The sequence below is a fragment of the Leuciscus leuciscus genome, assembly GCF_965113295.1.
Source record: "Leuciscus leuciscus genome assembly, chromosome: 11".
NCBI classification, from domain to species: domain Eukaryota; kingdom Metazoa; phylum Chordata; class Actinopteri; order Cypriniformes; family Leuciscidae; genus Leuciscus; species Leuciscus leuciscus.
Window position 1 is genome coordinate 9,591,727 of NC_138735.1, and position 12,684 is coordinate 9,604,410.

At 36.5% G+C, this 12,684-nt stretch overlaps 1 protein-coding gene and 1 long non-coding RNA gene across 2 annotated transcripts in view; one reads left to right on the top strand and one right to left on the bottom strand.

The window, feature by feature from the left end:
• Positions 1-12,684, top strand: part of LOC309509977 — a 961,882-nt gene that overhangs the window by 480,516 nt on the left and 468,682 nt on the right. The window lies entirely within an intron of this gene.
• prtfdc1a (phosphoribosyl transferase domain containing 1a) lies at positions 865-12,663 on the bottom strand. The gene is made up of 9 exons (XM_082185003.1): positions 10,970-12,663; positions 10,680-10,786; positions 9,835-10,018; positions 7,957-8,022; positions 6,077-6,094; positions 4,657-4,739; positions 3,271-3,317; positions 3,071-3,147; positions 865-1,389 (listed from the first exon to the last, which is right to left on the bottom strand). Exons 1-9 carry the CDS (start codon positions 11,015-11,017, stop codon positions 1,342-1,344), a joined length of 678 nt encoding a protein of 225 aa, XP_082041129.1. The 5' UTR covers positions 11,018-12,663; the 3' UTR covers positions 865-1,341.

Sequence of the window (12,684 nt, forward strand, 5' to 3'; positions counted from 1 at the left end):
CTATCTATCTATCTATCTATCTATCTATCTATCTATCTATCTATCTATCTATCTATCTATCTATCTATCTATCTATCTATCTATCTATCTATCTATCTATCTATCTATCTATCTATCTATCTATCTATCTATCTGCCTGTACATATCTATCTATCTATCTGTCTGCACATATCTATCTGTCTGTCTATCTCCTTTGCACATTTCTATCTATCTATCTATCTATCTATCTATCTATCTATCTATCTATCTATCTATCTATCTATCTATCTATCTATCTATCTATCTGTCTGTCTGTCTGCACATATCTATCTGTCTGTCTACCTTTGCACATTTCTATCTATCTATCTATTTATTATCTATCTGTCTGTCTGCACATATCTGTCTGTCTGTCTCCTTGCACATATCTATCTATCTATCAATCATCTATCTGTCTATCTATCTCTCTATATATCTATCTATCTATCTATCTATCTATCTATCTATCTGTCTGTCTGTCTGTCTGTCTGCACATATCTGTCTGTCTATCTGCTTGCACATTTCTATCTATCTATCTATCTATCTATCTATCTATACTGAGATTCTAAAGCGTCCATTCGATGAATGGACATGAAGCGACGCAACTGACTCTGATAGGTCACATGAGAGTAACATGTCGGATGTAGTTCAGTATGTCCAAATTTCATTCATACTACCCATGTTCATACTATATACAGTAGAATGTGCTTTTTTAATAGTCGCAAAGTAAATTCAAGTTCAAATGTAGTACCAACTCTGACAGTATGCGATTTCAGACGTGTATGTCCTCTACAGTAGACATCAGGACTCTTCTACAGAGGCAAGACAACAAGGCAAGACAATCAAGACATTTTCAAGGCATTTTATTTCAGTAAAATCATCTGTAACATATTTGAATTTTCAGAATGCAAAAATAAAAATTGCAATTAATTTTATATACTGTAGCTATAGCCCACTGTCCAATTTTGGGATAAAGCTCCTGCCTCCCTACAACCATAGGAAAAACGTAGAATGTCCTCAGTGGCATGGATGGTCTCACAAACATATGTCTTCTAAAGAGAACAAAATGGGCAGCTGGGCTCTTAAACTGATACAGCATATAAAATGGAACAGAGTAAGTCTGTTTTCCACATCATATCACGTTAGTATTGCGATGTGACTTTACTCAATTCATGCAAAACACATTATATAATATTTCAAACATAATTCAGCATGTCAGTGACAGATTTCAGATCTCTGATTTGAGAACACAGTAATCTTGTGTCAGAATGAGTTTTTCATCCGTTACGGTAATATAAATGTCCATTCCTCTTGAAGGGACTTTTGTCACACTTTATATTTCTGTTTCCCCGTCTCGCTGATGACGCAGATGTGCTGTGAAGGGGAAGACATCGCTTACGTGAGTCAAGTGATAAATAAAGCACAAAAAAGAGCTGTAAAAGAAACACAGCAAAATGTTTGCTTCTGCTTGTCTGCAATGTGACAGATAGATGTTTTCCATCACATTTACAGCTTCAGGAGGGGCTTGAACACATGATGTGTGAGGCTGATTAGAGTTTTCTAGGAAAGATGAATGCTGTGCTGCATGCCAGATTTCATTTGGATGTTCACCAAGTCCTGCTCAACACTCAGTGATGACATCCATGCTGCAGGTTCAGAGATTCATCTCTTATATAACGCTCTATGAGGCCTTTTTATGCAGCTTAAAGAGTTAGCTCACCCAGAACTGAAAATCCTGTCATTAATTACTCACCCTAATGTCGTTCCAAACTCGTAAGACTTTCGTTCATCTTCAGAACACAAATGATGATATTTTTAATGAAATCTGAGAGCTTTCCATCCCTCCATAGACAGCAACACAACTACCACTTTGATCCTTCAAAAAGGTCATAAAGAGATCATAAAACTAATCCATGTGATTTGAGCGGTTTAGTCAAAATTTTATGAAGAGACTTGCTCACTTTATATGATGAACAGATTTAATTTAGGCTTTTATTTACTCAAATGAATGAAAGAATTTTCATTTTTGGGTGAACTATCCCTTTAACAACCTTGATAGTTCCCTTTAACAACGACGTGTTCACGCAGAACACGTTTTTGCATTTTATGATCGCTTTAAATGATGAACAGATTGAATTGCTTTTGTTCACTTATAAACATTGATCAGCAAACATGAACAGAAGCTCAACCGAACCTGCTTGACGGGCGAGAACAAACCTCTTGCGGATGTTCAAACGTGCTGCGTAACATGAGAATGAACCTCATTGGTTCTTGCTGACGTTCAAACGTGCTGCTAACATGAGAATGAACCTCATTGGTTCTTGCTGAAGTTCAAACGTGCTGCGTAACATGAGAATGAACCTCACTGGTTCTTGCTGACGTTCAAACGTGCTGCTAACATGAGAATGAACCTCATTGGTTCTTGCTGAAGTTCAAACGTGCTGCTAACATGAGAATGAACCTCACTGGTTCTTGCTGACGTTCAAACGTGCTGCTAACATGAGAATGAACCTCACTGGTTCTCGCACATCAAATGAACATGCTTGAGCTTCCATTCACCACAACTGATGTGTGTATTGATGAATGTTTAAATGTGAATAAAAGCCTAAATTCAATCTGTTCATCTTATGAAGTGATCGAGTCTTCAGAAAATTTCATTCATATGGATTAGTTTTATGATCTCTTAATGACCTTTTTGAAGCATCAAAGTGGTAGTTGTGTTGCTGTCTATGGAGGGATAGAAAGCTTAATGAATATTTTGAAGAGTCAGTCGCATAGCTGTCTATGGAGGGACAGAAAGCTCTCAGATTTCATTAAAAAAAATCTTCATTTGTGTTTCAAAGATGAATGAAAGTCTTACGAGTTTGGAATGACATGAGGGTGAGAAATTAATGACAGAATTTTCATTGTTGCATTTTCCTGTTGCTCTAGAGATGAGTTGACTGGATAAAAAAATGTGGCACTACCATATCATGCCTAATGTTCGTACATTTGTGCTCTCATCGTTTCATCTTCAAAAGGTCATGGAATTGAACAAAAATGGACGTAATCTTACATTGAGATCCCTGAAGTACTCATTGTAGTCCAGAGCGTAACCCACCACAAAACGATTGGGAATGACAAATCCAACATCTGCAGAGAAACACAAGTAATCAGTTCTCATGAATCACCGCCGTGTTCAGATAATCATATTGTGATCCATTAAGGCCCATTTCCACAGGGCAGAAGTATGTTTGAGCACCCTTGAGCACTCACAGTCAGGGAGCTCTGCCGCCCCGTGAGGAACCCTCTTCACCAGCAGCCTGAGGGAAGAAACACAGGAACACATTAACACCCTTAACCTCCATTAGATCAAAACCATGAAAATGTCGAGGTCTGCCCCTCTTCTTCAGCTTGATTTGATCTCAGGCCACGCGTCCTCTTCCATTAGCTATGTTCCCATCAGTGGTGTTTTAAAATGAGGAGGCAAATTTATGTCCCTGTTACACTTAATTTTCCTGGTTAAATAAACATTACATAAAAAAAAGAGACGAAATACAATCGTATTTTGTATTTTTACACTAACTAATGTTTTATCACACAAACCAATCATATCTCATCATTACTGATCATTTCCAATCATGGCACGATGGAGGCATTTCATCCTATCACATGACTTTCCCCTATTCCTGCTCAATTACCCCCCACCAAACTCAGCGCACACTTTAAGGGGTCTGTTAAAAGTCCAAGGGCTCAAGGGAGGCACGCCTCCCGCTGTAACTTTACCCGCTGGTGTTGCTGTTGGACAGTGTTACTTTATAAAAACGAGTGACTTTTACACTTTTTAAAGTCACATTTTGTAATATTCGTGTCGTTTTATTTTTTGTAATATCAGTATTTTCAAATCCAGTTTTTTTTAAGGAGACACTGCCTCCATTTCCTCCTCAGAGGAAAAGCCCTTGGTTTCCATCTGCCTATTTTTATGTGAATGTTTGGATATCTCATAAAAAAAACGCTGGATGGAAGCGCTAAGATGCACTATTTGCAATCGAAATCGGACAAACGTTTTAACCAGAATGCATTGCATTCGGCTCCGCATTAAATGGTAAATGGTAAATGGACTGCATTTATATAGCGCTTTCATAGACCTATGGCCACCAAAGCGCTTTACATAGCCTCACATTCACCCATTCACACACTCATTCATACACCGACGGCGGTGTCAGCCATGCAAGGCGCCATCCAGCTCGTCGGGAGCAGCTGGGGTTAGGTGTCTTGCTCATGGACACCTCGACACTTGGTCAGGTGGTACCGGGGATTGAACCACCAACCTTCCGGTTTGTAGACAACCTACATGAACCACTGAGCCACTGCCGCCAATCAAACTCACCTTCTGTTTATTGCATTTCGTCTCCATGCTCTAAAGAGCAAGTCATTTATGATGTGCAAAAAAGAACCACAGTGGCTTCTCAAATTGCAGCAACTTCCATTTTTACTATTTTGCACCAATTTCCCAGCAAGTGACGATTTTTTTCTCTTGAACACATTGGATGGAAACGGTATCGCAAATGTTTTATTCGATATTCTACTTTTGTGCATATGTTAAATTCACAACTTTAGATGGAAACATAGCTATTGCCTTAATGTAGTTCCCCTTCTCACCCTGCAACTTTAACCATTTTGGGCTGGAAAGTCTCCACGTGCTGTAGAAGGGCTCTCATTGTCTTTCCTGTGTCCACTATTGCCTGTGAGGAAATGAATACATATAAGATTACACTGTAATGGAGATATAGTGCTACATGCCCTGCTGTCTACAATCATTTGGATTTTGTCTTCCTGTGGAGTTTCGCAGGTGCAGATTCCATGTGGATTTGCTCATAAGTGTTTGACTTTGATCTGAAATACTCTACATATACTGTAGAGCAATTTTGTCAAGCAAAAAATATCATTCTTCATTTACAGCAAACAAGAAAAACTTGCAATTGATTTCAAAAGAGTTTGATTTTAGTATGTTACTAAGCTAACAATGCAATACACAAATCGGTCAAAAGTTTGGTGTTGGTGAAATGTTTTTATGTTTTTGAAAGACGTTTCTTATGCTCACCAAGGCTGCATTTATTGGATGAAAAATACAGTAAAACAGAAATATTGGTACTTTTTAAAATAAAAATATTATTTATTTCTGTGATGCAAAGCTGAATTTTCAGCATCATTACTCCAGTCTTCAGTGTCACATGATCCTTCAGAAATCAATCTAATATACTGATTTGCTGCTCAAGAAACATTTCTTATTATTATCAATGTTGAAAACAGTTAAAATCTGATTAATATATATATATAAAATATTAATATATAAAAAAGTTTAAAATATGTATATGTATATATATATATATATATATATAAAACTTTTTTTAGGATTCTTTGATAAACAGAAAGTTCAAAAGAACAACGTTTATTTGAAATAGAAATTTGTGACATTACAAAATGTCTTTACAGTCACTTTTGTTCGACTGAATGCATTCTTGCTAAATAAAAGCACACGTATGATAAAATAATAATAATAATAATATTAATAATACTTTAATTTTCATTAAGTGAAATTCTTTTTTAAGCATTTATCTTTACATTGTCCTCCATCTTTAGAATTTGGCAGCAGGATATTGTTGCTTGCTGTTTAGCACAGCCTTCACCCCTGGAGTGCAGCTATGATGCCTGAAATTCTGTCTAGGTAGCACAAGACTTTTAATGAGAGTTTAGTAACATAAAAAAAACGTACCCAAAGTTATGGAAATAATGATCAACAGCACTGTTATTCAATGCTGCAGCACATGGAGTGATCTACATGGGTGATTTCATTGGAAAACGTCTGATGTGAAATCTGATCTGAAAGGAAAATACCTTTCTACTCTATTGTTTTCCAGACAAATCCCAGACTACCCTGCACATGTGCCATGGGAATTGTTCATAACAAACTTTGTTTGCTTCTCTCTTGCATTTCATTTCAGTTAGTTTGTGTGATTTTGTTAATGTATTTATATGTCTGCATACTTTGCTAAACCCACTGTGAAAAGCACAATCTTACCTCCACAATCAAGACATTCTGTGTGGCATGTGAGGGGAAAAAAAGAGAGAGAAAGTGTTAGAATTTAGAAAATCCAAAAGATTTAAAACAACATCCAAAAACAACAGAGACATCAAGAGAGAATCTGGATGTTATCATCATAGAAAACACACACTGTGATTGTTTGTGGAATATTTTAAGTAGATCTGATCCCGTGCAAGCAAAGCCACCTCATTATATGGCATTCTATTATATTATACTCGTGTTTTCATGAGTAAAGATCATAGAATGATCCATGGTCCAACCATGGAATGCCACATTAACAGTTTAATTTAGTCCTATTTTGGGTCATTTATTCATATTTTCAGTAATCTTTTTTTCCCATCATAAGAACTTCATGGATCATGTAATTTCTTAGATGAACATGTGCAATACACCACCGTTCAAAAGTTTGGGGTCGGTAAGATTGTTTTATGTTTTTGAAGAAGCCTCTTATTCTCACAAAAGCTGCATTTATTTGATCAAACATATTGTGAAATATTATTCCAAATTAAAATATCTGTTTTCTATTTGCATATATTTTAAAATGTAATTTATTCTTGCAATGCAAAGCTGAATTTTCAGCATCATCACTCCAGTCTTCAGTGTCACGTGATCCTTCAGAAATCATTCTAATATGCCGATTTGCTGCTCAAGAAACACTTCTTATTGTCAGGGTTGAAAACATTAGTGCTGCTTAATATTTTTGCAGAAACCATGCTATTTTGTTTCAGGATTATTTGATGAACAGCATTCATTTCATTTAGAAATCTTACTGACCCCAAACTTTTAATTGATAGTGTAAATGCATTCTAGACAAGCTATAGAAATGACAGATGACAGATTACTGGTAATGAATATAATCAATAACAGTCATCTGCTCATTATAGAGCTGCCTGAAATCTCTATATCGGACACATCTGTAATAATAAAGCAATTCTGGATGCTGTACCATGACTATAGAAGGGAGTGAACAAAAGAACTGCAAACCTGACGATTATTCTTGTGGATTTGTCATAAGAAGTGACCCATTTGCCTTGGGAACAGCTTCGGTCCTGCTTGGAGGGCTGGATGATATTGCACCATTCATCAAGGATACAGCCTCTGGCTCTTTGCATGATAGAGGTGGGAATCTATTTGCAGTTTTGTGCACCAGAATGTCTCAATAATGGATAATGTTGAGGACTGATGAGGCCAAGAAAAGCACTTGATGCTTGTAAAAACAAGTTTTTGAGTTCTTGAACAGTTCGACCGGTTTTATGGTGTCATGACTGTGCTAGAAATATGTGTTCTGCACAGGATGGAACTGCTCTCATATTTTTTATTGGTCAAATTATGATTACCACAGTATACAGAGCATATATCCGATCTGAAGATCCAGACAGATTCTCGTTCTAGATCTAGGTTCACTGGATAGATCCTGTCAAGTCTCATGTCAAATAATTATACCTAAAAATACAATTAAAAACTGATTACAAAAGGATCTATATCTTGACTCCATATCTTAAATTTTAGCAGCCATTACTCTAGTCTTCAGTGTCACATGATCCTTCAGAAAACTGCTTCATATTTTTGTGGCAACCATGATATTTTTTTTTATTTTTTTTTTTAACAAACAAGTCCTGGTAGTTCAGAAATGTCTCAGTCTTATAAGGTCTCAGAACTCTGGATATAATGATGCGGTTTGTTGTTGAAAACCTCAGACATATGAACACCAGCCTTAGAAGCTGTATGTACTTTCTCACTAAACTCGCTAAACCTAAATAGTACAACTATATGAGAAATAGTGTCTCAGTCACTAATAGGCTAATAAAGCCCATTTTCACGCATTCTTATGACTAATAAGCAAACATGCGCAATACCTTTCCTTTCAGCATGGAGAGGTCGTCAGGTCCAATAATGTGCAGATCTTCAGTGGACTGGTCATTCTGTAAAAGACATAGAGACAGACGTTAAAAGCCCCCTTCTGTGGCCCTGTCAGCACATATGATCTTACAGTCTCTATAGACATGTCCCGACAGAAGCGGCTTTTGTCTGCTGAGAACAATTGGGTTGCGTCCTCTTCTCAGGGTCAAGTTGAACCTTTGTGAAGGGGTGAAGTGGCTCTTCTGTGCTTGAGAAGAACGTTCTGGGTTGGTTGAGTTCAGAAAGGAAGCGGGACCATGATGATGGAGGCTCCTTAGAGGCCCATGAGTTACAGCAAAACACAGACTGTGAAGACTCACCCAACCATGACAGAACAACTTGACCTTTACTGTATCCTTCGATTGGATTTTCTCTGTGTATTTCAATTACAGATAAACATATATTGTGATAAAATACCGGTATAGTACTAAAAGACATATTTGATTACTGTAGTAGTAGTACATTTGGATTTCTCTATCATGGTAGAAAAAAATGTCATTGTGTGGACATTTTTGTCAGTCCGATGACGTTAAAATGTCTGACACACTCACACACTCTCTCTCTCTCTCACACACACACACACACAGCGAAATCAAGAATTGGTCCCATCTCTGTGGTATAGGTCTACTGTGTTTGGCAAATGTAGTAATATCGTACATTGTTCTACATCATCCAGGTATTCAGGCAACTGCACTCGTCCAATGTCATACTCTGCACAATATACACACAGTATTGCATACAGCAGAAATAGTAGAGTAGCATAGAAACACGCTATTCTGAGCACATGCACATATCTTTCTGAATAACATGTGCACAGCATTAGAGCGCCCTCTGCTGACTACCTCACTTTACGGCCACTTTACCTTAGTTACAAAGCATTGACACAAATGATTGGCAGAGTATTTGCACTAGAGGGCTACACTAAGTGCAAACAGCAGTGTAAGAAATAGTTAGATGCTATTTGCACTAAGTGTAAATAGTGTTAGATGCTATACTTAGCTAGTGCAAATAGTGGCAAATACTAACAAATACTTTGCACAACAGTGTATTGTAGTACACTGTAAAACCGTACCTAATAACGGTTTATATGCTTATATTGATTAAAATCATGAATAAATGTTGCCTTATTAGGACCTTACTTGTCTCTGTCCCTATAAGGCCCTCCTCTACACCTACACCTACCCATAGCCATATTGAACCTGCTAATCAGTAAAGGTGTACTTTTTAGGTCTAGGATAGGATGGTTGTATATGATAATACTTTGAAAGGCTATCTGATCGACTGTATGCATAGTATTCGCATATTCTTCGGGCTTAATAATATGAGCTGCACGTGTCGCGTCCAATCAACGCTAGAACACCACATCAAATTTCTCTTTATTTTCACTTTTCGAATATTTCCTTAATTTTTTTAAATACACGCTTCTCTCTTTTTTATTTTATTTTTTTATAAACGCCTGATTTGTACTCATATTGGTCACTAGGTCACTATCCTTATTCGCCATGCCACGTTTAGCTACTGTGACTAGCCAGTTGTTCAACCTGATTCAACCAGTCAATGTTGGGCGGAGAAAGTGTAAATAGCCTTTGCCAACAAGATGGGCTATTTGCTACTTATTTTAAAATGATCTTGCAGTGTATTCTTTTTTTCCAGTTTGGTAAGTTTGGTCATTTCTGGGTGTAAACATGAGTTGATGTGGATTTAAGGGGTGTGTAAACTATGTTTTTTATCAGTGAAAAAAGTAAGGTAAACCAGGTAAGTTGTGATAAAAGGTATGCACTGAGAAACATGATAGTTTTATAGCTATTATGCATACGATTTCTGCTTCTCCTCACCAGATAGCTCTTAAAGCGGATGAACTCTACTCTGGTGGTCAGTCTTCTGTTGGCGCTGCGACTCTGAGCTTTGATTGACTCCACCAGGTCAGAACAGAACTTGTATCCTCCCTTTAGAACACACAGAACCATCATGTCATGATGTCCGATGTCTTCAAGGATGTCTCTGGCCAGACACTCAATCCTACAAATCACATTAGATCACAATGTTAGGAACTGTGTATGTGGAGGTCATGTGATTCCATAAATTAGATTTAAGGGTCACATGAAGTTAATGTGCAAAGTTGTAGATCAACCCAAATTACTTTGGAATGTGATTGTGGAGCAGAAAAGCACAAGGCTAAACTATGATAAAAATGAATATTTGAAAGTTCATGTTTTTACATCATACTCATTTACTCCAATCAAGAGGAAAACAGAGGCATTTAGCAATATTGTTTTTGGTTTTCAATAATGGTTTTCAAAATGCCAGACATAAATAAGTAACAAAACATAGTGAAGTAGTTGTAAATGACAATATCTCAATAATATCCTACTTGTTTCTCAAACATTTTGCTTAAGTTTTCTGCTCATCGGATTTTTCTTCAGAGAAAAAGATCCCAGTTATTTCACACATCCATTCTAGAGACTCAGAAAATGTCTCCACAAAGTATCAAACTGTGCTCAGATTTGCCAAGATCCATAGTTTGCAAAGTCAGAAATCTCAATATGAACTCCAAATGTGACCAAATTATCTGTTCTGATCTAAAGTTGTGTTTGTTATCACTTGTCAATGCACAGTGAACTAACATGAATTTTTACATTTTCGCAAATGTTATGATATGTGTCCAGAAGAGTGTGTTTACCTGTTCATAATGACTCCATGAGGGATGTACACACACTCCAGATCACCCTGGTAATGCTCAGGATAATTAAACAGCTCCAAACTGTAACCTGACCACCCGTCTTTAATCTATATCAACAGTCAATGAATATGATATAGTTAACAGTTCATAGTAAGGTATACTGTAAGTAGAAATAAAAAAAAAATTTAAAAAAAGGAGAAGAAAAAAAATACTATGCAAATTGAACAAGCTGCCTTGTCATTTCAGTTGCAATTGCAATGAATAAAATTCAATATGTCAGGCATATTTACCACAACGCCTGGTTCTTTTCTCTGGACATCTGCCATGCTCGTGGTCATATTCCGAGAGTGCTTTAAACTGAAACTTCCTGAGAGAAGACGAGATGCAGTTTACACACACCCACTTTACATCACCAAACACAGTGGGATGCGTTTTACATGTTTTCATTATCGAAATATGCCAATACTTTCCTTTTTGATAGACATAGATAGACATAGTGTTGTTAAAAATGTTTCTAATGGCTTTTATGAATAGAGATTTGTTCTTTCACATGAGTCACATTATTAACTCAAGTCATGTTGCTCATAACTTCAGCACAAAAGAATCTCATTCACGATAGACCTACATATTTCTCCTCTGAATTTGAACACAGATTTAAGCTGTTTGTACTAAAAATTATTTACCATAACACCGTAAAAAAACAACATTAATTAATCAACACCAGTGTTAAGCTTCACAACAAGAAAGATATAGTCTGGCTTAAGTCCTCCTGGGAAGTTCGTACTTACGAGGTGGGAAGTCGTTTACGACGGCAGGTGCGTTCATTTCGTCGGAGTAAGATGGCGGTGTACTTTCTCTTAATTAATTACACAAAATACAGCAAGTTTCTTAAACTCTAGTTCTAGAAAATGAAGAACAAAGATTTGCATAAGGTGTGCTTTACTTTAAAAAAAAATGTTTTTAGGCAATTTATGAAGCCACTGCAAACTTTATCGTTACATATTACATTGTTATTTTATAATGCTATATTCTGTGCAGGCAATTTGCTTACTGCGCTGTAAATAGAAAAGCCTGACAATTTCACAGCTAAATACCTTGAAGTATCTGCCATGTTTCTCACTGACACTCCCCCAACTGGTAAAAAAAATCCCGAGCTCCCCACTCGTATTTACGACATTGTGGTGTCGTTCATGTGCGTTCAACTCATCTACGATCTATTCAAGATGACTTCACACACCATTAAAAATAGCGTCGTGCAAGGTCGGAAATGCCACCAAAATGAATAAAAACGCCCCCTAAATTCAAGATATGAATTGCCCTTGTATGAATTATTGTATTGTTTATAACATAATAGTTAAGCAATATCACACGAGCAGGAGCGCTATTTTTCCAAATATCAGAAAATAGCACTCCTATAGCCTCCTGTATCATTCTATACAACAATACAATAAACAATAAGTTAAAAATATAAATTGGCAATTTTAAGACAACGTTGTTTACTGTTTTTTGCTCTATTTTGACAACAAAAAAATAGTTCCAAACAACTCAGAAAAGTTGTGTCTCCCTGCAACACACAGCGGTGATTCGTTCTCGGACGATTCATCGTTTTTGAGCGAATCGGGTAAGTCAATGATTCAATGACCCATTGCTAAAATCAATGGACACTTATTGCTTTTACAAGAATTGTTTGAATGAATGATTCTATGATTCACTTATTTCGACTTGCCGCCACCTAGCCTATTGGCAGTTTTAGTTTCATACGATTTCTTTCTCCTGGCATTTCATATTTATATTCAAAATGCTCAATTTAGAACATTAATTTTGTAACATTGTAATTGCAGTGAAAATGGATTTTGATAAATGGTAAGATGGATTTTGTTACTACTGATTTCATTAAATTGGCATAACAGACCTATAGTGTATGTATAATGTTAAATAGTGTAATTAATCAAATGATGATCAACAATATGTACAGTAACTTTACTTTTTTTTTTTTTATAAGAGG